The sequence below is a fragment of the Athene noctua genome, chromosome 7 (genome assembly GCF_965140245.1).
Source record: "Athene noctua chromosome 7, bAthNoc1.hap1.1, whole genome shotgun sequence".
Classification (NCBI taxonomy): Eukaryota; Metazoa; Chordata; class Aves; order Strigiformes; family Strigidae; genus Athene; species Athene noctua.
The window spans coordinates 19,754,369-19,777,224 of record NC_134043.1 but is presented as its reverse complement, the minus strand read 5'-3'; the positions used below and the strand labels follow the sequence as shown (position 1 = coordinate 19,777,224).

The 22,856-nt window shown below is 34.8% G+C and overlaps 1 protein-coding gene across 3 annotated transcripts in view; it reads left to right on the top strand.

Annotated features, from left to right (window-relative positions):
* Nucleotides 1–22,856, top strand: part of KCNH7 (potassium voltage-gated channel subfamily H member 7) — a 238,155-nt gene that overhangs the window by 180,749 nt on the left and 34,550 nt on the right. For all 3 annotated transcript variants that reach the window (XM_074910229.1, XM_074910228.1, XM_074910230.1), the window contains 3 exons: nt 6,434–6,859; nt 14,981–15,380; nt 16,102–16,301. In XM_074910229.1, the coding sequence (XP_074766330.1) occupies nt 6,434–6,859; nt 14,981–15,380; nt 16,102–16,301 (1,026 nt within the window). The remainder of the gene's footprint in view (nt 1–6,433; nt 6,860–14,980; nt 15,381–16,101; nt 16,302–22,856) is intronic.

The window sequence follows — 22,856 nt, the reverse complement described above, 5'->3', positions numbered from 1 at the left end:
TCTGTAGGGGTCTCATGGTAATGGTATGAATAGAGAAGAAAAAGGAAGAGATATCCTTGCTAGTTTTATCTTGGTAGCTTCAGTAGAACTAATACACAGGAGAAAAGAGAGCCAGGAGAGGTTACATCAAGAGAAGAGAGTTCCACAAATCTAATAAAATCTCCAATGTGAAATCATATACTCTTTTAAAATTGAATTAATACTGCTTCATTTTTGGACTGCACTATCATTTGGATTTAAGGTCTATGATAAAAAGGGCTAACTATTACAGGAATATGGCTTTAGCTTCTGTGTCTACTTCATGTTTCTAATTTCTTTTGTTTTTCAGTTTTTCCCATTTAATACTGTTCTTGGACTTGTTGATAAAGATTTGAAAATGCTTTCAAGACTGCATGTTAAAAGGAAGAAATTGTACTCAAGATCTAAGGGGTTTTAGATAACACTGACATTGTTCATTCTGCACCATGACCTGCTTCAGAGAGCAAACAGGAATAGTAACTTAGCTTTACTCAAATTTAGGAGATGCTATCTTCCTTGATTTCCTAGTTACCAACAATACACTTGCACACAGTTTAAAATGCTGCTGGGAAAAAAAAAAAAAAAAAAATTAATCCAAATATTTTTCCATTTTTGTGAAATTAGAGGTAGTTGAGATTAACCTAGCCTAATAATCTATGGAAACTCCTATAGAAATGAGATGGGTAAGGATGTTCTCATGTCATCTCTTGCCATATTCTGTAGAGAAAACAGAACATGCTTTACATTTCATTAACATAGTCACCTTCCACTGTTACACTCAGATAACAAGTATGGATGATTTTGGCTTTCTGATTCAACTTTGAAGTGTATTTGCCTTAGAAAATCTGAAAAGTCAAAAGTTCTTTCAAAATTCTTCCCTTATTTTTGACCGGCTACAATAATGTCTATAATAGAATTATCCTAGTTCCATTATCATCTTGTTTACAATTTCATGTAAATTTCATATCTTGGCTGCTGAATACCTTCTAAAATGAGAAATTCTAAAGTTTCTTCAATCTCTACTCAGATAAAGATGTTCAAGTTTCTCATACAAGGAACTGACATGTTGCTAGATTTGCTACAGCTTCCCTGACTTCATGATGCAGGAGTAATCATCCATTCATCTGTCAGGGCTGTGCACCTACTGTTGGACTGAGCCCATCAAGATGTTGGCAACATAATATTTTTTCATGTCATATAGTATTTCCCAGAAATAAATCATTTTAACATTGTATTTCAATGAGTGGACTAGTAGCATCTTCCATAATTTTACACAAAATGTTTTATGGGTAAGACAGATGTTTATTTTAAAGTTCCCAAGTAATCTGGGATTATATTTACAGTTTGAGCTTTATTAAATGTTTATGAAATCCTTTTAACATAAAAGGTGCTATGCAAGCACTAACCTTGTTAGTACAAGCTTTACTTTATCTGTGGCAAAAGCAGCAGTGACAGAACAGTATTTAGTACTGAATATAGCTACATCATCGAAATATACAGTTCATATGAGACACGCTTAGTCATGAGACATAGGAAAGTACCTTTCTGAAAAGCTAATTTATTAAGCCTTGCACCCATCAAACTTCCACATCTACCTTTTGTGTAGATATACACTGTATCCCTCTACGTTACAACCACTGAGTTTCTCCCCACCCTGTATACCTCTTATTTTGTCACCTGTAACCATTGCGTTTTGTTCAGATTTTCTGGATGTGTATTAGTTCTGTCTATGATGAAAGATCTTACCTAGATTGTGAATATGCTACATGGTTTTTTGTGTGAGTGTACATTAATTATTTATCTCTTTGGAAATCCACAGCACAAAAATATTGTGAATTCTTAGGGAAAGTGCAAAAGGTCCAGTGCTTTTCTGATTAACTTGCTTACAGCGTCTGGTCCACGCAGTCACTATATGCTCATAGAATGAGTTCAGTGACTCAGGCATGCTTTCTGGTTGTTCTCCGTGTTCATGTGCTTTATACAGCGCTACAGTTACTTGAAGAGCCATGGTCAAGCATATAACCCTAACCCACACTTTCAGTTATGCAGTACTAGAATAGCTAGGTAACCGTACTGTAAATCCATGCAGTGATTTGACAGAAGTATTTCTTTAACAATTCATGGTCGTAGTCATAACAGATGACTTATCATTTACTATTTCTGATATGATTTATTAAAACACTATTATGCTTCTTTACTTTGTTTCTACTTCTTTGGTTTTTACTGTATGCATTTGCATCCTTTAATAAATTTAGATTGAAATGCCTCAGGACAAAATTTATGAATATACATGTGATACGTAGAAATATGGGTCTCTCAGAGTCTCTTGAAACTGTACAGTTTGCATAATAGATAACAAAAATAAAGTGCTTACATGCAGGAAATAAAAATTGACTAGAAAGTGTCCCCATTAAGTTATAAAATCAAAATTAAAAGAGGACCAATATTTGTGTGAATTAATATAAATCTTAAAAACAAAAAGAATCAGCTAAAGTTAGAGGAGTAAAAATGATGATAACTCATTGCTATTACGTAACGGCTTCTATGAATGCTTTCCACTCATCCTTTGCAAGATGCTTTCAGTTTAGTAGGTAAATATTATTCTCTCTACTTGACAGAGGTTAGAGAGGTTAAACATCAGCTTGCCTCAGATCACTGAGAAACAAAATGGCATAGATGAGAGTATAATTCCCAGATAATCCAACATCTTGCCTAGTGTTTTGCTTACATATTCTATTTTATAAAAGAAATTGTACAGGGAAGAATCTTTGTGTTTCTCCAAGTGTCAAATGCTGTTACTGCATGTGATGCTGCAGAGCCTGTAATAAGACTTCCCTAAACAAACCAGCTATCCAGTGAAGCATATGGCCAATGTGCTGCAAAGCACATCAGCCCAGTTTGGCTCCTTGACACTTCACCAAGAAACACTGTGCAAAACAAGATCTTTTGAACACAACACAAAGCAGAAATGTTATCCAGCAGTAGGCAGGTTTTCTTGAGGGGAAAAATGTTAGAACTGTCAAAAAAAAAAAAAAAAAAGATAACATCACAAACAGTGTAACCCAGTTTAAAGTGATAAAGGCTTACCTACACTTTCTTTCTCCTTTTGCTTAGCAGAACAGCAGCCATTAATAAATTTTCATTCTTCTTAAATATATTTTCTTTCCATTTCAGTGAACTGCTGTTATCTTTGAGAAACTAAAAGCTACCAAATACTTCAGAAAGATAAATCTGTCTAAACTGTGTGAATTTATGACAGTTATTTTGATCCCACTCCATATTTTTCTGGGTATCTGATTGCAGCCTTTATACAATAAGTGCCACCTCGAACTTGTTATCTTAGAAAGTGAACAAATGAACCAAAATCAAATGAAGTATATTCACCAGCCCTATCTGTGTGAAACACCTGAAGCAAGATTCTCAGTTTAAAAATGTATTTGAATGAAGACTCTTAACTTGCAGCAGAGCTGGTTTAAGAGCGAATGGGATAAACGGGAACATACAGGAAAAGCTGAGTTTTAGATCAGGGTTCTTTAATCAAAGGTAAAATACAATATAGTTTATTAAACTCTGAAATTTTCTCATTATAAATAGAATAATCACCTAATACTGCTTGTAAAACACACCAATTATAAATACAGTTCTGCGTTCACCAACAAAACTAGTGTGAGATGTATTTCATGAAGGTTGAATACCCCTAAATTTTTTAAAGAGAAAACCCATTGCAGCTAGTATGACTTTTGCTACTTAGCATTATAGTCTTCTCTTTAGTAAGGTGCAAGGAAGCTTGTCTTTCTCATCATGTCCCAACATTCAGAGAATTTTCAACACTGCAATATTTTAGTCTTGTCCAGGGCATCTCCATACTCTTAAAAAACATTTCCTAAGCCACCTCTTTTACAATTCAAACTATAAGGAGAGTTTCACTGTCCAGAAGATATAAGTTAGTAAAATATCTTTTCACTAACAGTGAATTTGTCAACATCTGTTTTAAGTGAAAATAGTAAAGGTCTTTTGAGTGTATTGCAAAGTACACTGAAGTCTCCCATCAAGACAAAATGGCCAAGATTGGCCAACACCAGTACCCAAAACTTGCATGGATGTCACACAACAGCAAAAGGATAAATTCACTTCATATTCAATCAGTCTCTATTGAAACTGACAACATAAAACCAAATAATGTGTTTTCTCTTTTTTATGTATGTGCAACTGTGATTTTTTTTATTTGAGAGACAAAGTCCTATCTTCTTTCTCTTGATCCAGCAAACAAAAATAGTTACATAATGAGTGTTTGTTTTTACTTCCCATTGCATGGGAGTAAGCAAGTCAGAAATGTAAGTTCTGTATCACATTATGAATATGAAATTCATAACCACCAGTCAGCCTCTCAGTCTAAACCAACCTATGAATAAATGTAACTAAAATGAGAATAGGAACAGGGGAATAAGTCCAATTTACATTATGTCTTGCTCTGAAGTGAAACACACTGGCTGGAATTTTCAAGCAATTGTAGGAGACATGTTAAATAAGCTTTATTGTTCTTGTTGTCTGATACATTTTCTTCATAGTCTGAAAATCCAGCAGGAGAACACTGATATAAACTTTATAAATGGCAGTTCCATTGCTACGTATACTCACACTGCTCTCAAATACTAAGAAAACATCCTTGTCAACTCATGAGGTGGTGATCTGAAAATATGAAGACTGCTTAAGAGATTAAGCAATGTCTCTGCTTCGGCTTGCTGTGTTTAATGCATAAAAATATAGCTAGCACCATTAGTTAAGTACAAGTCCTAGTTACAATATAAATAATAGATGAACAGCCTCTACCATCACCTCAGCATGGTGCTTAATGGCTGCTTGAAGGTACCATATAGTTTGGATGGCTTAATCTTGTCTTTTTTCACAGTTCAAAGAGGAGAGGTTATTAACCGTGGTGTTCTCACAACTTTTTCAGCGTAGAACTTCACTGAAAAAGAAGTGCCACTTAGATTACATGTATAGGATCTAAGGTTTATACAACACTTGCTGTTGGAAAGTTCAACAGAAAGGAGTGTGCTGACCCTTATAATCCTATAAGATTATGTTAGAGGAGCATGAAACTCCTCAACCTTGAACAAGCTGAAATTTCAAATTCCAAATTGCTTACTGCTAAAAAAAAGCAAATAAAAGTGGACGATGTTGCTGAGGAGGTACTTTCCCTTCCAGTCATCATTTCATTTCAGTTTAATTATTCATTTTAATTATTTTTGAAAGTCTGATTTTCTAAACAGCATTGTTTTTAATTAGCAGGAATATAAGGAATAAGTAGAAATAACTGGTGGAAAATGGGTATAAGATTTCCTGAATATGTCACTTGCCCAAATGAGTAGTAACTGAAGGTTGTCACCATCTGACCTTTGTTCATTGGTATGTGTAGAATGAAGCAGTGATCTGAGTCCCATAGGATTTGGAGAGCACCTGCAGCACAGAAGGCAATAATTAACATCATTGCTGACAGTCTCTGTAACTACACCAAGCACTGAATAGGGACAAAATCATAATTTACCTTCTCATCCTTTAAGGTTTTGTTCTTTCATGTCAGAGTTCAGTCAGACTGGAGGAGCAGCCAAATGAAATTTGTTTTATCTCGTGCCCACACTATGTTTGTACAAAAGCAGACATTTCAGCTTCTAGGGCCAGCAAATCAAGCAGTGCTTACAAACATAATCCCTTCCAAATAAAATTGAAATCCAATTTAGATAACACCAACAGATAACAAATCCATACTTTTAAAGGAATGGTAGCAAGCTTTAGGCATTGACTAAAGTAGAAGTGAAGCAAAAGGCAATATCTCTGTGGTACCCCTCTTTGTCACACCTTCAGCTGTACTAGAACTACAGCCTCAGTGAAATTTGTCAATGCACGAAACCACAAAACTCATGTGGAGACAGCTGTCAAGGACACCCACAGATCTTATTTTTTTATTTCTGGTAACCTAAACATTTTCTAATGAGAGTAGACTCTTTTGTAGTGAATTAAAGCTGTTGATAAAAGATTTGGTTTGGGAGAAAAACACTATCATTGCAAGAAAACTTGTTCACTGGCCATGAACAGGCTAGCAAGGTTACCATGTGGTGGATAAATTAATTTGGTGACATGTTTAATTACGCAGATTTTATGGACCAGATATGCCACTTAATGGTTGCTACAGGGAACAAGAATCAATCTACTGTGCAAAATTGTCAATGAATTTATTGGACCCTGGCAGAAATCATGAAGTTCACAGAAGTTTAGTTTGCCAAAACACCAGTTAATTGCAGCTTAATCCCGAAAACTGCAATAAAGTACTCCTTAGTTTGTCCTGTATTTGCTAAGTTTACTGAAAGTAGGAATACACTGCCTGATTATTGACATGGTGTATTTCTTATTCTAGGTTTTATCCTTAGGGGCTGATGTTCTACCAGAATATAAACTCCAGACACCTCGCATCAACAAGTTTACTATATTGCACTATAGTCCTTTCAAAGCCGTCTGGGATTGGCTCATTTTGTTGCTGGTAATATACACCGCCATATTCACCCCTTACTCTGCTGCCTTCCTTCTGAATGATAGTGAGGAACGGAAGAGGAGAGAGTGTGGATATTCTTGCAGCCCACTGAATGTTGTAGACTTAATTGTGGATATTATGTTTATCATTGACATTCTAATAAACTTCAGAACAACATATGTAAATCAGAATGAAGAAGTGGTAAGTGACCCAGCAAAAATAGCAATTCACTACTTCAAAGGCTGGTTCCTAATTGACATGGTTGCTGCAATACCTTTTGACCTGCTGATTTTTGGCTCTGGCTCTGAAGAGGTAAGAATAAATAAATAAGAAATCATAAATCTTAAGTTTTTACTTTAATAATCTGTATATCCTAATATATTTTTGCTTGTCATTTAATAGTCTGTTTAGTGATTCTGCCCCATCTTTTAAAGTTGAACTAAAATTAAATCTTCCCTAGTAGAATAAGATAGAATATTAGCTTTCATTTACAGGAGAACAACTAGTATTTTTCAATTATACCACATTTGATACTGTCTTTACAAATAATGAAATAAATATATCATGTATGAAGGATTTGTTCAAATGCTTTTATTTAAGAACTGCTACCATAAGAAAGAAAGAAAAATTATATGGGGTTAACCTTGCCAGACATGTCAAATGTCTTCACCCTATCTGTACAATAGGCTAAAAAAGTGTTCAATATATACATCTGAAAATTGCCCAAAGATGTATAAAACATACACTATGTTCTGGATGCCTGACCCAGTTCTGTCTCCTTCCAAATAATTTTACTTAATTTAAGAAGGACTAAAGTTATATTTTTTGATGAAAAGTGAACTGACAAGTAGAGAATTGTCTTTTTCTGTGATGCATAGAATACAGCAGTTTAAAAAGAAAAAGAAAGGCAGCAAATCAAGTAAAATAGGATCCATTTAGTTTTCAAAGGACCCAAATCCATCTCTTAAAAATACCATTTTTCACATATTGACATAAGGGAAACAGACAGTTCTGTTGACCATATGTGCATGTCATTAATTGAGAAGACAAAGGTGAAAACTACACATTAATCAGCAATTTTTAGCATGAAAGTTTACTGATCTGACTGTATGTCTTTGTGTCACAACACAGATAATCCAAAAATGTTTTCATTTTAAAATTAATCCCTTTATTAAAGTCATGTGCTGTGACAGCAAATATTTTTATGTCCACCCCAAAGCCTGATCTGAATTCTGAGCATACCATAGCTATCCTCATAATTTGCATGTAATCTTAATTAAGTATTCCTTTAAGGGTCACTATAAAACAACTGGTGCATACCTACATGCACCTTGAGAGACTTGTGAGCATATTCGGTCTTAAAAATTTCAGAAATAGGATGGATATCAGTCACACTTTTCTTAAACTCATTTTCTTAAAATTTATAATGAGAATGTTTTCCTGTCTCAGGTGCTTCTGAAAAATCATTATAATAATGTGGTCTATTTCAGCAGTCATAGAAATCAATAGTAATGTTCCTAGACAACAGTGATATTCCTATTAATTTGAACATGAGTGTAAACAATCAAGGTAAATGAGGAATCTGGAGAAACATGTAGGTAATAGCATACCACAGATATAAATTTTATTATGGGAATGCAATAGGAAGAGAGAGAGTAACATAAAAGACAGAGGGAACATGTTAATAGTTCTCTTACCAAAAGAGAACTTTTCTGTTTGGGTGACTAAGAAGCTCAGAGATTCAAAAGAAACTTTGATCACCTTTACATTCATTTTCTGTGGCAGGTCTCAGTCTTTCTACAGATTTTTTTTCTATGGTTTTAGCACAGGCACATGAAAGACAAACATTTTGACAATAGCGTTACTTCTAACATGGACCACATCATTCCCCTTCAGTTGGGGCCTACATCCCTTTCTCACCACTGAGCACTCATCACTGCCAAAAATTATGTTCAGTGATTGGAAGTGTGGAACATCAAAAATTACAACAGGGACCAATTCCAAAGATCATCGAAGGAGTGCTCTTTGAATTTGACCCTGAACATTACTCTTCCACACCTCTCCTGTTAACAGACATCCTGAAGGGTAAAGTGCCAGGTGCTAAAGTGATGCTAAAGGGATAATTTTAACCTAAGGTAATGTTACAGACCAGTAGTAAACAAGTATATTCTGGCAGGTGAGTACATAAATACATAAATGTGGAACCAGGAACAGAAATTATCAGACCATGTAATGACTTTTCCAGTATTGCAGATATGGGTAAATTAATTATTTATTCCCTCAAAACATAGTAATTGAACAGTTTTACTGTCTGGAAAAACTAGTTTATTTACCTCAGCAGCCATGAAAATATAAATTATGACCAGTTCACCACACCATCATGACTTCTTTCTCTCATTCATTGTATTGAATGTCAATCACTTTTTCTAAGCTGCTACTTACTGCAGTTTTGCTCCCTACATTGCTGACTATAATATTTCCCCAATGATCCCTTTTTGATAGTTTAGCAAGAAGGAGCAAACGTAAAACTCTTAGAATGGAACATTTTTCATTTAATAGAATTTTTTCAGTCATAAGGGTTATCTTTTTTATGAAATAACTCTTTTTTGTTATCTAGACATTCTTCAAATAAGATCCCCTACAAGCAATTGTATTGAATAGTCTTTTTATTAAACAGCATAAGCTCCAAAGAGAGCTCCATGTGTGCTCACCCAGCTTTAAAACACCTTGATATCAAACTGAGTCTAGAAAGGGCAGGAGATAATAATCCAAATACCCCATACAGCACTATCTGAATGCTTCTATTGAGCCACACTTTGTCAACCATAGGAAAGCAACAGAGTAAGACAGTTAACTTTCCAATTTCTAAAATCAGGAACTAATATAATTTGGAATTATTTTTTTCTGTTTAAGCAGACTCAACACAACATTATTTTGGCTGGTAGTAAGCCATTCTCAGTTTTGGGTTTGTTTGGGTTTTTTTGTGAATTGTAAAAGTTAAGTGGCATCCCTAATACAAGGGAAGATAAAAATAATGAGTAGATGAACTTTTTAGTTTCTATTCTTTTGGTAGTTTATTTTTAATCAGGAGTCTGGGTTGGATTTTAAACAACTAATAGTTGCAATGGCACAGCTCCTTAAAGCACACACATAGATGATGTGCATGTACAAGTGGAATGCTGCTTAAGATTTCTATATATTCTTAGATATATGCATTTAAAATAACATGTTTTTTAATGTATTGATCAGATTTTCACTTCAAAGACAGGTACACTGTACCGAAAAATCAGATGGATAGAGAGAGAGAGAGAGATAGATAGATAGATAGATAGATAGATAGATAAAACCAGGGTTTCTTCCCTTTCATCTAGAACCTACTGCAATAAAACATACAAAGAAGTGATGGTAACAGCAAGAAAATTTTCATATTTATGATTTTATTAAATTGAGGCCAGAGAGAACACCCAGCTGAAATATGCAGAAAAGCATGAAGTCTTTCGCTTTTGCTGTTTGTATAAATAATAGTGATTAAAGCTATTTTACAGTACATAATTAAAAAGACTTCCAACAGGAAAAATGCTGCCTTAGAAAATGAAAAGAAATACATCATGATGTATATATATATATCGAGCATACTCACAAAACGTAAGAGTGAATGTGTCTTCTATTCGTAGCAATGAATGAAGAAAATAGATGGGGTTTGGCTAAAATGAAGACATATAAATCAAAGTACTCTTTTTTTCCTCTTAGTTTTGATGTGTTCACTTCACTTCATTACACAGTATATCTGTTAAAGCAAACTGAAAAAAGAATCCCACATTTCTAGAATTAGAGATTGATCCTCATAGTCCTGACTGCATCTCCACTGATAGAATCAGTACTTTACTCCTTTCAAATTAAAATATATTTGAAAATCAAGCTCAGAAACATCTCAGGAAGAGAGTAATATTGTTTCCTGTGCTCGTTTTAGCAATTTACTTAGAAAAACTATTCCTATGAATTGCAAGTCATATACACTGAAGACTGCATTGTTGATCATACAGGCAGTTTGTCTTTCCTTTAGCAACTCTGTGGACTGAGTAAAGTCCAGGATGATGAGCATTAGGGTAGAGTCTCTGGAAATTATCTAGGCGGCTGGCTAATATCAGAGAAGCGACTCTTTCTTCCCTTAATTGTTTTTCAAGATGAAGCAAAGAAGAACCCCAGCACTACTTGAGCAGGCATTTATTTGCAGACCATTTTGGCAGTCCTTTATCAATGGCAGTTGAAGTATCAGTACCCTTCTATAAATAAGAAGTTTTGGTTAGTTTAAATATTTTTGTTTAATTGCTGTTTGTACTAATATTTTCAGTATCATGATGCATACAGCATAAAGATCTTCAGCAATGACACAGTGCTCAGAAGAGGCTATTAAGGTAATGGAGCATAGACTGAAAGGCCAAATTCTGACATGTATCAGAGATTTTTCCAAGAGAAAGAAAAAAATTGACTATGCTTGATGCTGTAGTGCTCGTATTTAATAGATTTATTCACAGGCTGCAAAAAAGGTAGAAGGTTGATGACGGGTTTAACATAAAATGTAGGTGACAGGAAATTATTGAGAAACTGAGGAATTTACAATACCAAGAAACTGGAAAGCACCCTATAGCAGATGAAATACTGTGTAAGCAAGTGCACATCAATGCACATTAGAAGAGATATTTTGAGATGCTCATACACATCAGTGGGTTTTTTGGTTTAAAAAAGAGACAAATAAGAGATGACGTTATAGATTTATACATTAACGATAATGGATGTTGTGAAAAAAGGAAAAACCCACAAAAATCTAGAGGAAACCTAAAGATTTGGCCATCAGTGAGAAAGTCATGAGTGGTAAATGGCTCTTTGCACAGGCAAAATAAGCATTAATAAATTGCTAATAAAATTATTTTTAAAATTAAGCAAATAATTAATTTGTGATACCAGCTCCCTCTTCCAGTCTGATACAATAATAACTTCTGAACGATACCCTCTGCAATCAGAGAGACTGATGCCCTCCTCTTTCAAATCGTGCTGTAATCAATTGCTGTCCATTAAAATAGCCCCTGCTGTGGTCATTTCTGCATCAGGTCTTCAGAAATTGAGGGTATAAACTAATCTCACTGCTAAAAAATAACACTAATCAGAGTTAAGGATATCCCCTTGTAATATATAAGGTTTTTGTAAAATAAAGTCAGTGACCTATACTTAGAAAATATAGTATCCATGAACTCCTGTTTCTATAAGGTCATTTATTTCCCCCGGAGAGAAAATAATTGACAAAATTTAACATTTCTCAAGTTTATTATCAGAACTGAATAATTATTCCAATATTCCAAAACAACTAAAGATGTCTTCTATGTGGTTATTTAGCTCGTGGAGAGAACCATGTAGGCATGAAAGAACCATTTTAGGCATGAGGAATTGTTTATTTTTTGTGCTATTACTAAAGTCAAAACAGAAAAAAAAAAATACAGTTTTAATCCAGGCCTCCCTCCTGTACTATAGCTAGAAAAAAATCCAAAGGTGTTTTAAAAGGCCAAATTGCACAATAACCAAACAAGGCAAAAATATCAAAATTACATTGGCTGTACTGATCAACAAAATGTTAGATTGACAGACTGGAGTATATAGATAGTGGAGTGGAGGAATCTAAACTGATCTTTTTTACTTTTCTTTGTAATTTTGTTCATTTGCAATGAAAAAGTAAACTTGAAGAAATAGAATATCTGTTTTGGCAGAATCTATTTAAAATTAGTATTACCTTAAGACCTTTATCTTTTTAAATAAATTTTACCAATTAAAAAAGACTTCTTCAATGTATTGTAGGGATTTTAGCTTCTGAAAGTACTTAAATATGTGCTATAGTCCTAATGAATTCCAGTTTAGATGAACAGTTAAGTGCCTTTCATATATGGAACACTGTTTGTACTGTATATACTATAGTGAGATAAAATCATCCTGTACCCATCTTCTACCAAACCAGATTCACAGTTTCCATAGCTATGAGTTTCCTATGTGCTTCTGGCTCACAGTAAATGTTGCTACTAAGAAAAAAAAAAAAAAAAGAAAAAAAAAATTAATAATCCTGATGTGGGTATCTAGCAACTCTTGAACTTATAGTCCAGCTGATAAAGCTAGGTATGATGAAAACAGAGGAGCAAGCATTTTAGATGAAAGAGGAGCATCTATCAGATTGCTATTTGCAGACATTAATTGTTGGCATTGGATGGGTTAAGGTGAGTAACTGACAGAGCAGGACGTCTGCATCCTTGAGTGCTGTGCTGAGCAAAGTATTCCAACACACCAAGGAAATTACATTTCACAAGGCATAATTCTGACACCAAGTTCTGTCCCTGGCCAAATGACATATGGGAGGTGGACTGTTACTGCATCAAGGCTACATCTACACTAAGTGGACAGCATGTAAAGGCACACCAAAACCATTGGATCATGCTTTCCATCTCCACTGCCAACGGTATTCTAGTGTCAAAGCCTCTCCACTGAGTTAAAAGAAAATTCAAACTGAGGATGAGTTTCTTGATACTTTAAAGCACATCTAGTCTAACTCATGCTGATTTCACCCTGAAGAGATGGACCTTGCTTGTATTATACACCTCCCACATACTCCAGAGCTCACACTGATGCAGTATCTAAGCATGGAATTGACACTAAGGATGCATAATATTAGCAAGTCTTATCTTAAGAATGGGGTGGAAGATGACATATTTAGGATTCGCAATCGGACTTCTGATCTATTTAAGGGGCACGGTAAGGATATCTTGCATGGTGTAGAGATAAGACTACACCTGTAATGGAATTGTCCAGCACCCCACGAAGAACAAATCTTAGTTTTTCTTAAGACTCCTTTTTTCCTTAAGGGATCAGAAATATTTTAATCTGATCTACCTTACAAAAAAAAATGTACCTAATGGCAATTTTCACATGCTGAAGCTCAGCCTAGGCATAGCTTTTTGAAAGACATGGTCTTTCAGACTGGATGTCACGATCAATGAAACAGCTTTCTTTATGTGACAAAGAGAAATTCATTGAAATTATTCTGTGATGTTAAGTTCAACCAAGGAACATTACCCAGTGTTACCCTACATTATTCTCTTGCTCATTTACTCAGAAAATATGAATATATTGAGTTGTTCACTGACAAATGCTGCCAAAAAAGCCTCTTCTTTTGTTCCAAGGGCTGTGGGATTTTACTCAGAAACATAGTAAATGCAAGAATTTAATAAAACATAAAAACAAGTCTAGTACTTGTTGAAAGAAAGCTTTAACATGACACATACTACCATCAGTGTGGTTTGTAAGTCTTGGAAAACTTTTCCAGTTAAGTGGTATGTAATATACATGCATGTTAAAAAAAAATAAGAAAAACCTTATTCAAATCTTATTCAGTCTTTACATTTACCAAATACTTCAATATATGTTCAGACTTAATGGAGGGGGAAAGGTAGCTGAGTTCTTTTTGAAATCAAGTTGTTAACTATTTACAATATTGTCAATCTCTTTTACAAGGAATTAACAAGTGTGAAAACAATTTACGGATTGAAAATTGTAAATTTACATTAATAAACTTTAGATTCCTTTAAAAAGATCAGAGCCTCAAAGAGGCTTCAATTAATCATAGGGCAGGTCTGCACTAAAAAGCTTGGAATATCTTCCTGGTTAATAACTGACCCATATTTTTTATAATGGTATAGTACTTTTATTAGTGGCTTCTACCACTACACCTGCAAGCTTCAGGATGAAAGGTGCAAAAAGCAGATAATGTGGAGTCTGGCAACGGTAACTTTTCCATGATTTTCTCTTCACAGTGGTTCATCTTTGACCTGTGTAGTGTTTTGACCATTACACACAGGAAGAATATTTGCAGAATAAGATACTTTTACTCTTTGGAACATTTCTGCCTTATTCCTTCTCTCTTCTAGAACATGTGTGCCAGAGCATTGCAAGGAGTCTCTAAGATAGGATCAAACATATTTACACAGCTTTGTTCAAATATCATAAATACTTATTATCTACAAGGCCAGTAATATGAGTAGTTCAAATAATTTACAGACTTTATCACAGCAAAACATCATTAAACTAATGGAACATTTAAGTTCATCAGGGTAGATTAAAGAGTCCAGATCAAGAATAATATTCAAAATGAAAGAGTATTCAGCAGATAACTTCAGTATATCTTAATTTAAAATGTGCATTTCTTACTTTTCTTCACTGTTTTTTTGATAAAATTGATAGTTTAAAGAAAAATTAAATTAAGATTACATTGAAATGTGTTAATCTACTGGTTTTGTTGATTCCCCAAAATAATGGAATTTGCACTGGTTTATTCATGCTGACTATTTATAAAAGCACATTTTCTAACAGAGAAAATCAATTTTTGTCTTATTTTTACAGACAACAACATTAATAGGTCTTCTGAAGACAGCTAGACTGCTGCGTTTGGTGAGGGTAGCACGGAAACTGGACAGATATTCAGAATATGGTGCTGCAGTTCTGATGCTCCTTATGTGCATATTTGCACTAATTGCACACTGGCTTGCTTGCATTTGGTATGCCATTGGAAATGTAGAAAGACCTTATTTGGCTCACAAGATTGGCTGGTTGGATTCTTTAGGAGAACAATTAGGAAAGCATTACAATAAGAGTGATGCAAGCTCTGGACCATCCATCAAGGACAAATATGTTACAGCACTTTATTTTACCTTCAGCAGTCTGACAAGTGTAGGATTTGGAAATGTGTCTCCAAACACCAACTCAGAGAAAATCTTTTCTATCTGTGTCATGTTGATTGGCTGTAAGTAGTTTTATCTTATTCATTTTTAAATCTTTTTCACAGTGTTTGAGCAAATGACTTAACAGTCTAAGCTAATAAGATTATAAGCATGCAGCCGGAAGGGCAAATTCCCAGGGAAAGCAATGTTATATGCAAAAATATGTTGTGATTCATGCAGTGCCAGGAAGTAGTCAAGTGCTTGACTGCTCAAAATCTGTGATCCAAACTGTCGGAATTTTTGTGTTGTTTATTAGTGTCTGTAAGCAAATCCTGTATAGGGTAAGAAGCTGAATTTTGAGTGGATTTAGGAAACCACCTTTTTTGGACAATCATAATTATATTTTATTTGTTGACTTAAACCCTGAACCTATAAATGTATGTGTACCTTCTTAACTCTTTGTTCTTAACTTGTATTTAGTCTTAGTTCCTAGTTCTTACTTCTACTGAAGTCCATAAAATTAGATTAACCTAATTTATACCACTAAACTCAGGACCGCAAATCTCCAAAGATAAATATTACCATCTTGATTACACTTTAATATTAAAGACTCATCTGCTAACTAAGTTAGTACTGATACAATCAAATCAATGAAAAGCTTCAGGTAAACCAGTTCCACATCTCTGAAAATGTTACTAGTCCCATCTGAGCTGTTTTACATACAAAGTGCATTGTAAGAACCGTTGCATCATCTGCAAAACCCAATGATATGACTTAAGTATATTTTGTTTCTATTTAATCCAGCATTAATGTACGCTAGCATTTTTGGAAACGTATCTGCAATAATCCAAAGACTGTACTCGGGAACTGCACGATATCACATGCAGATGCTGCGAGTAAAGGAGTTCATACGCTTTCATCAAATCCCCAACCCTCTGCGGCAGCGACTTGAGGAATACTTCCAGCATGCATGGACATACACCAATGGCATTGACATGAACATGGTATGTTGTTCTGTTTTTGAGGCTGAGGAATAGATGCTGAGGAACAGATAAATGCATGCAAATATAGAAAGATGTTGTAAGTCTTCATTATTTATGAGCTGTGTCTTCATTATTTATGAGCTGTAAAAGTGCAGGTTCAAGAAGGTGGATATATAGCAATTATTGAAAATCAAGCCATTGTAAATTTGGCATCCAAACATTTAGCTGCCTAGATTATTACAAATTGTATCATCAGTCTGAACTCTCACTATGCATAGGAAAGCTTGAGAACTACAGTTGACTACTATAAGTTTAAGACAAGAAAAAACAATCAGAGGTTTCTTATTTCAGGCATAGCTGTTCCAGAATTTCGTTGGCTCTTTGGCCTGATTTTCCACTTCCAGTATCAAACAAGAGTACCTTTGTTGATATCTACAGAGTTACTCTTCTTACCTGTAGAGACCAATTCTTTTTCAAAATCCTATCATGTAATCTAGAACAGATATTTTGGAGGGTGGGTGGAAGAGAGGAGCAGTCAGGTGGATTAGCTGCAATTGTCAAAGTGAAATATTCTAATTATATTGATAGTCTGAGCAGTAGTTCACTTGCATTCACAATCACATAATTCTGCACTGAAAGCCAGCGCAGTAGTACTAATCATTTAGCAATCCACAGAATCTCATTTCTAGGAAATGGCAAGGTACAACACCCATATTTTCTGTTCTTGATGAAAAAGCTGTAAACACTCTTTATATAAAAATATATTATGCCGCCAGCTAAAACAGAATAACAGTCTGCTAATGAGCAAAAGTAAGCATTATTTTCAGGAGACAGCAACATTTTTTCTGAAAAGTTGACATGGGTTTGAAGACACTGAGAGCATTGTGCATCTTAAGGATCTGTGAATCTGTGTCTCTAGAGGGATGCTTTCCAGAGCTATTCTGAGTTATAGAGACTTTGCAGAGCTCTCCATAAAGTTGACAGGAACAAGAAAATCTATACATTTTTGTAACAATTTAACTAGAAATCAACCTCAGACATTTTGACGTAAATTCAGACAGCTTCCATGTGGTATCTATACATACATTTGTGAATGATTGCCAGGGTGGTACACTTTTATGCTGTAAGCAGAAACAATGGTCTTGATTAAACGTTTTTACAAATCTGAGTCACTGACATCTTGATTTTATGGTTACCATTAAGTAAAGCAGATCTTAAAATTAAGACAGCAAACTAAATATGTTGGGCTTCACCTCCCACTTCCATGACTATCCCCTCCAGAGGGATATTATGCCCAGGACAAGGATGCTTGTATAAACCTCTGCTGGGGATTACTGCAGTGGAAGGCAGCATCAGTAGCTTCATCCTGTGTGGCACTGAATGGCCCTAATTCCCTTTGATGGCAATGGGACTGCGGGGTACTCAGCACTTTGCAGGATCAGGCTCTTAAGCTGCAGGTGGGTGCAGCCTAAGCCTAAAGTAGCTCACTGAATTATTTCTGAAGATATTACAAAATCATGCACACCTTAACTAATTCATTACCACTAATGGATGTACTAAAAAAACCTGTTTCACAAGAAATAGGAATTAAAACTGGATGTTGTCAGGTTAAACTTTGCATAATGCAGGAATTGCTGTACTGGAATTAGTCTTGGATTTGTCATTAATGTGAAATACTATCTAAATGGATTGAACAGCTCATATTCTGCAATATGATTGTGAGGCAGTATGGAGGCTTTGTTTTAAATAAAATGTGAAAAAATCAAGTTTAGTATCTTGTTTTGTTACATTTTATTTCTTATTCTGTTCACAATTCTGTCCCTCAAGTTTTATGGCAGATGCTTAATTTTCTTAAAAAGCGAGTTTGAATATGTGACACTTAGTGCAAGGATAATATAAGAATTGTGTGATTTATGTTGTACTTATGAAAGATTTATCTCTTTCCTGTCTGCTTCATACCTAAATACATGGAATAACACCACCCACTGGTAAGAGCAGGAGGTATTTATATCAAATTTAATTCCAGTATAAAGTGTGGAGAATATCCATGTTATCTGTCTGGTTTAGAGCTTGTTCAATGCTTTCTAATTTTAATTGTAACTTTTTGCATGATGATGGGGTAGATAGCGAAGGGAAATAGTCCAAATAGAATCAGATGTGGGGCAAAATGGTTACTAAAAATTAGATATTGAGAAATGCTAATCTAACCACATTTATTACGCACTGTTTTACCCCACAACTCAAATCATGCTTCTCTGCCCAAAAAGGGTCATGTGCATATTGGTTTGCATTAGATAGTTGCTCTGTAGGAATGTCACTCTGACAAAGTTGCCATGCTGATCATTCTGCATTTTCCTTTGCGTGAATGCGCTTAGTTCAAACCATATATGCATGTTAGCACAAGCACCAATGAAGTTTTCTTGGCTATAAGCCATGTGCATATGAGATGGACTTGCATGTAATATTAACTTAATTTTGCATGAAATATTTGCATTTACCCACCAAGTGGCTAATACTGTCCTCAGACAAATGTGTTTGACTCCTGTCAATATTTACTGGGAGTTGTTTGCAAATATCTGAAGGCAGAATTTGATCCAATGTCTTTCTTTTTCATTTCATGACTGAAAACTGAATGAAATTCAAAAACACCATCCTCTTTCTCCTTTGAAATATGAAATGCATGAATAATTTACATTTTATATATGTATATGTGCAGAAAATGTATACACACGCATATATATATATAAATAATATTAGAGAATATGTTTCAAAAGATGTTTTTAGTTATCATCAGTAGTATACTTAAGAAATCAGGAAAAGTGAAAACAAAAAAAACAACTTTTAACCTCAGGAATAATACTGCACTAAGACTAAATAAACTTGATTTCCTAAACAAAATCCTGCACTTTATATTAAAAAACAGAAGACAATACTTTATGCTCATTTAAAATGGCTAAACTTAAAATTAGCTTTAAAGGTCTGTAGGTGAAATATGCTGAGAACATTGTTTATTTCTTCCCCTCTGCTTAATTTCTACAGCTCTTTGATTAGGTTTCATTGCATAATGTATTTTGATAAAAACAATTCTACATAATTATGCATGAACTGGATAAACGGGATTTAGGATTTATCTTAATCTGGATAAAAATCTTGAGTCTATAGAATAAGCATAATTATAAATCATATCCCTGTGGTATACACTGGCAAAGTTAAATTACAAAAAAATTATTTGCAGTGTGTATTGTCTCATGAAGGATATCACCAGTCCCAAATATTCAAAGATATTATTTTGATTTTTAAAATATCCTGTTTTCCCTAAACTCTCTTTGCCTTCCTTTCCCTCCTTCATTCCAATGTTATCAGTCCAGCACTGATAATAGCATGCCTGTGATGCTTAACCTAAAAAGATGACATATTTAGTGTTTGAGATCCTTTTTTAAGTTATGCATGTATTTTTTACAATCTCCCCCCCATTCCTTCCATGGATCTTCTGTGCATCTGAACAGCTTTATTCATTTATTTTACCTTTATAAAGAGTTCAAAGAAGTAAATAACTGGAACAAGCTTTGGGAAGCGTTTAGACAAATGTACACATTAATTAAATTTTTGTATGTGGTACAGATGCCTTTTTATTTTGGGTTTTACCCAGTACCATGAAAGAAGAGAGCAAGTCAGAATTTTTATGCATAAATATATGGAACTTTCTCCTGCAAGCATCCAAGCAAATGATCGACTGTACACTTGTGATAAGTTGTCTTGGCCACAGCGATCATGCAAGTACAGCAGAGCACACACCTGTCTTGAAGGGTCAGAACCAGCAATGCTACTGTATCAAATAAAGGGCAGGTTCATCATTGATTTGATAAGGATTCTTTTGTGAGAAATTAGCCACTGGTCACTGGATGACACCACTACATTTGTTATTCTTGCTTTTCCTCCAGCTGTGATCACTTCTTTTGGATGAAAACTATTCTACCAGTAGAACTATTGCCAGTAATCTTTGAACCAGAGAATTAGAGAAGTAAATTAAAATTTCAAAAATAGCAAGAAGTGCCTTATACCATAAGAAGGGTAATCCAAATCAGAAGTATTTGGAACAAAAACTAGCAGTAATTGGTTAAACAGAGAAAATATGCAATCATGGTGGAAAGCGGTACTGCTATTTGTCTATATGTCATAATGAAAATCATAAGACATATAAGCCTATAAGAAAGTACTTCAGATATGATTAGCTGTAGAGCTGTTCATTCATTTGTTATAACCAGACCACTTAAAAAACATGAATGCCTATATTTAATCGGGTTACAGAAAAGAAGTCCTCATAGAAAAAAAAGACTTTCAAGAATTTCAACCTAGTTGCAAAATGATCCTTTATCAGTTTCTCACTGCATTGTATTTTGTGGTCTAATGTCTCAAGAGTGATTAATTTTCCAACTATCATTATATTTTTGGAAAGACATGGATCTGGTCAGCTTCCAGCTTCTACAGACATCAAACTTCTCTGTTAGTCAACAGTTTAAGAGACTGAAATAGTTTTCTGTCCTCCTCACCCAACAATGTATCGTATCTCAGAGATCACCTTTAAGATGTACTCAGAAACTGTAATAAGACTATAGATGAAGAAAAATCCTCTGCAGCTACAGTAATTTCAACATTAAAATGTCACAAAAATTTGTGTCATGTCAATGACTGAAAGCAGAAGATCCTAATTCTTGATAAGGCTGTCAGTCTGATTCAAATCTCATTGACAGGCAAATTAGCTCACCATCACACACTGCTTCTCTTCTCTCCCTCTCTCAACTGTTGTAAAGACCTCCTTCATATCCTGCAAAAATTATTAAAAAAAAACCAAAAAAAAAAAAAAAAAACCAAACACAAAAACCAAAAAAACAACAACAATAAAAAACAAAACAAAACAACCCAAACCCCATAATCTGACAACTTGTTCATTCTTTACTAAATGGTGAAAGCCCTTGGAAATGTTTTGGCCTTCTGCTTATAAAAACATTTAATTTATTTAATTATCACAGAAATAGTAAATTCTAAATTCTTTCTAGAAATAGAACTAGGTTGAATTACAGAAACATTTAGCATAGAGGAAGATATTATTAAAATCTCAGCCTCAAATATTTGTGACAGAACTAAGTCCCACACTACTCTTTCCATGACAGGGAAGACCTACTGGGGGACAAAGATCCTAATTCAAAATCTACACAGTGCGATTTGTGCAGGTGAAGAGTCTCAGATTAGTGCTAAAATTAGGTGGCAGAAAGATAAAAATTAAAGACATAGGTTATTTCACCAAATACATGAATTAGTATGAACAGATTTCACTCATTCTTGCACAACAAAATAAGACAGACAAAATGTTAATTTTGAATATAAATCCCCACTAGAGTGAGCCCTCCAAGGCATGGGATTTGCTCCCTATAATTAGTTCAAAATTTATTTTTCAAATAGTTCAAGAACTTTATTCAGCATTTAGTGATATCAGTGTCAACATATCTTGAGATCTATATTAAGCAGATGAGATCCGAACAGAGATTAAGTGTGTGTGGTCTACAACACAAATTATGTTTATTCCTGCCTCTTTGTACCTTTTGCTGCCCAACTTTTTTGCTGGGTTAGTTTTCACATGGTTCAGTTTCTCAAACCATTTCACGAGGACAGATCAAGACAGTGCAGGAATAAACACATAATGTGGAGAAGGAACAGAATTCCTCTTCAATTTATGCCATCTTAAATTATCAGATGAATTTGAGAGTCTACCTTTATTTTTCCCTCTATATGCTGGATATTTACCAGGCATAAATAAGTCTGGCTGATTCAAGGACAAGAAAGCCTTAGTCAAAATGAGTTTCAACACACCCCAAACAGACCCTCAAAACACAAGAGCCCTCTTGTGCTCTTCAATTGCTGCCTGGCATTTTTACATTTTAACGGAAAAAAAAATGTATGACAGAAGATTATATGCAGAATTAAGGGAATATCTTTGACTGCTGGACTGCAGGGAATGGAGCATCTCTCATGCTAGGAAAGGCTGAGAGACCTGGGACTGTTCAGCATGGAGAAGTGAAGGCTCGTGGGGGATCTCATCAATGTGAACAAATACCTGAAGGGCGGGTGTAAAAAAGACAGAACCAGGCTCTTTTCAGTGATGCCCAGTGACAGGACCAGAGTCAATAGGCACAAACTGAAACAGGAGATTCCATCCAAACATCAGGAAACACTTTTTTTACTGTGAGGATGACTGAACACTGGCACAAGTTCCCCAGAGAGGTTGTGGAGTGTACATCCTTGGAGGTATTCAAAAGCCATCCGGACATCATCCTGGGCTACCAGTTTCAGGTTGCCCTGCTTGAGCAGGGAGATTGGGCAAGATGACCTCCAGAGGTCCCTTCTAACCTCAACCATTCTGTAATTCTGTTGATATAAAATGTAATATTTCCATGTTTAATGACAATTACTGTGGCTGATAACCTGATTTGCTTTGGCTTGGATGCTTTCTAAATATTTTCTGTGGGACAGATGTCAATACCTGTTCCAGAACTGAGGACAGAAAATCTAAAACTTGTC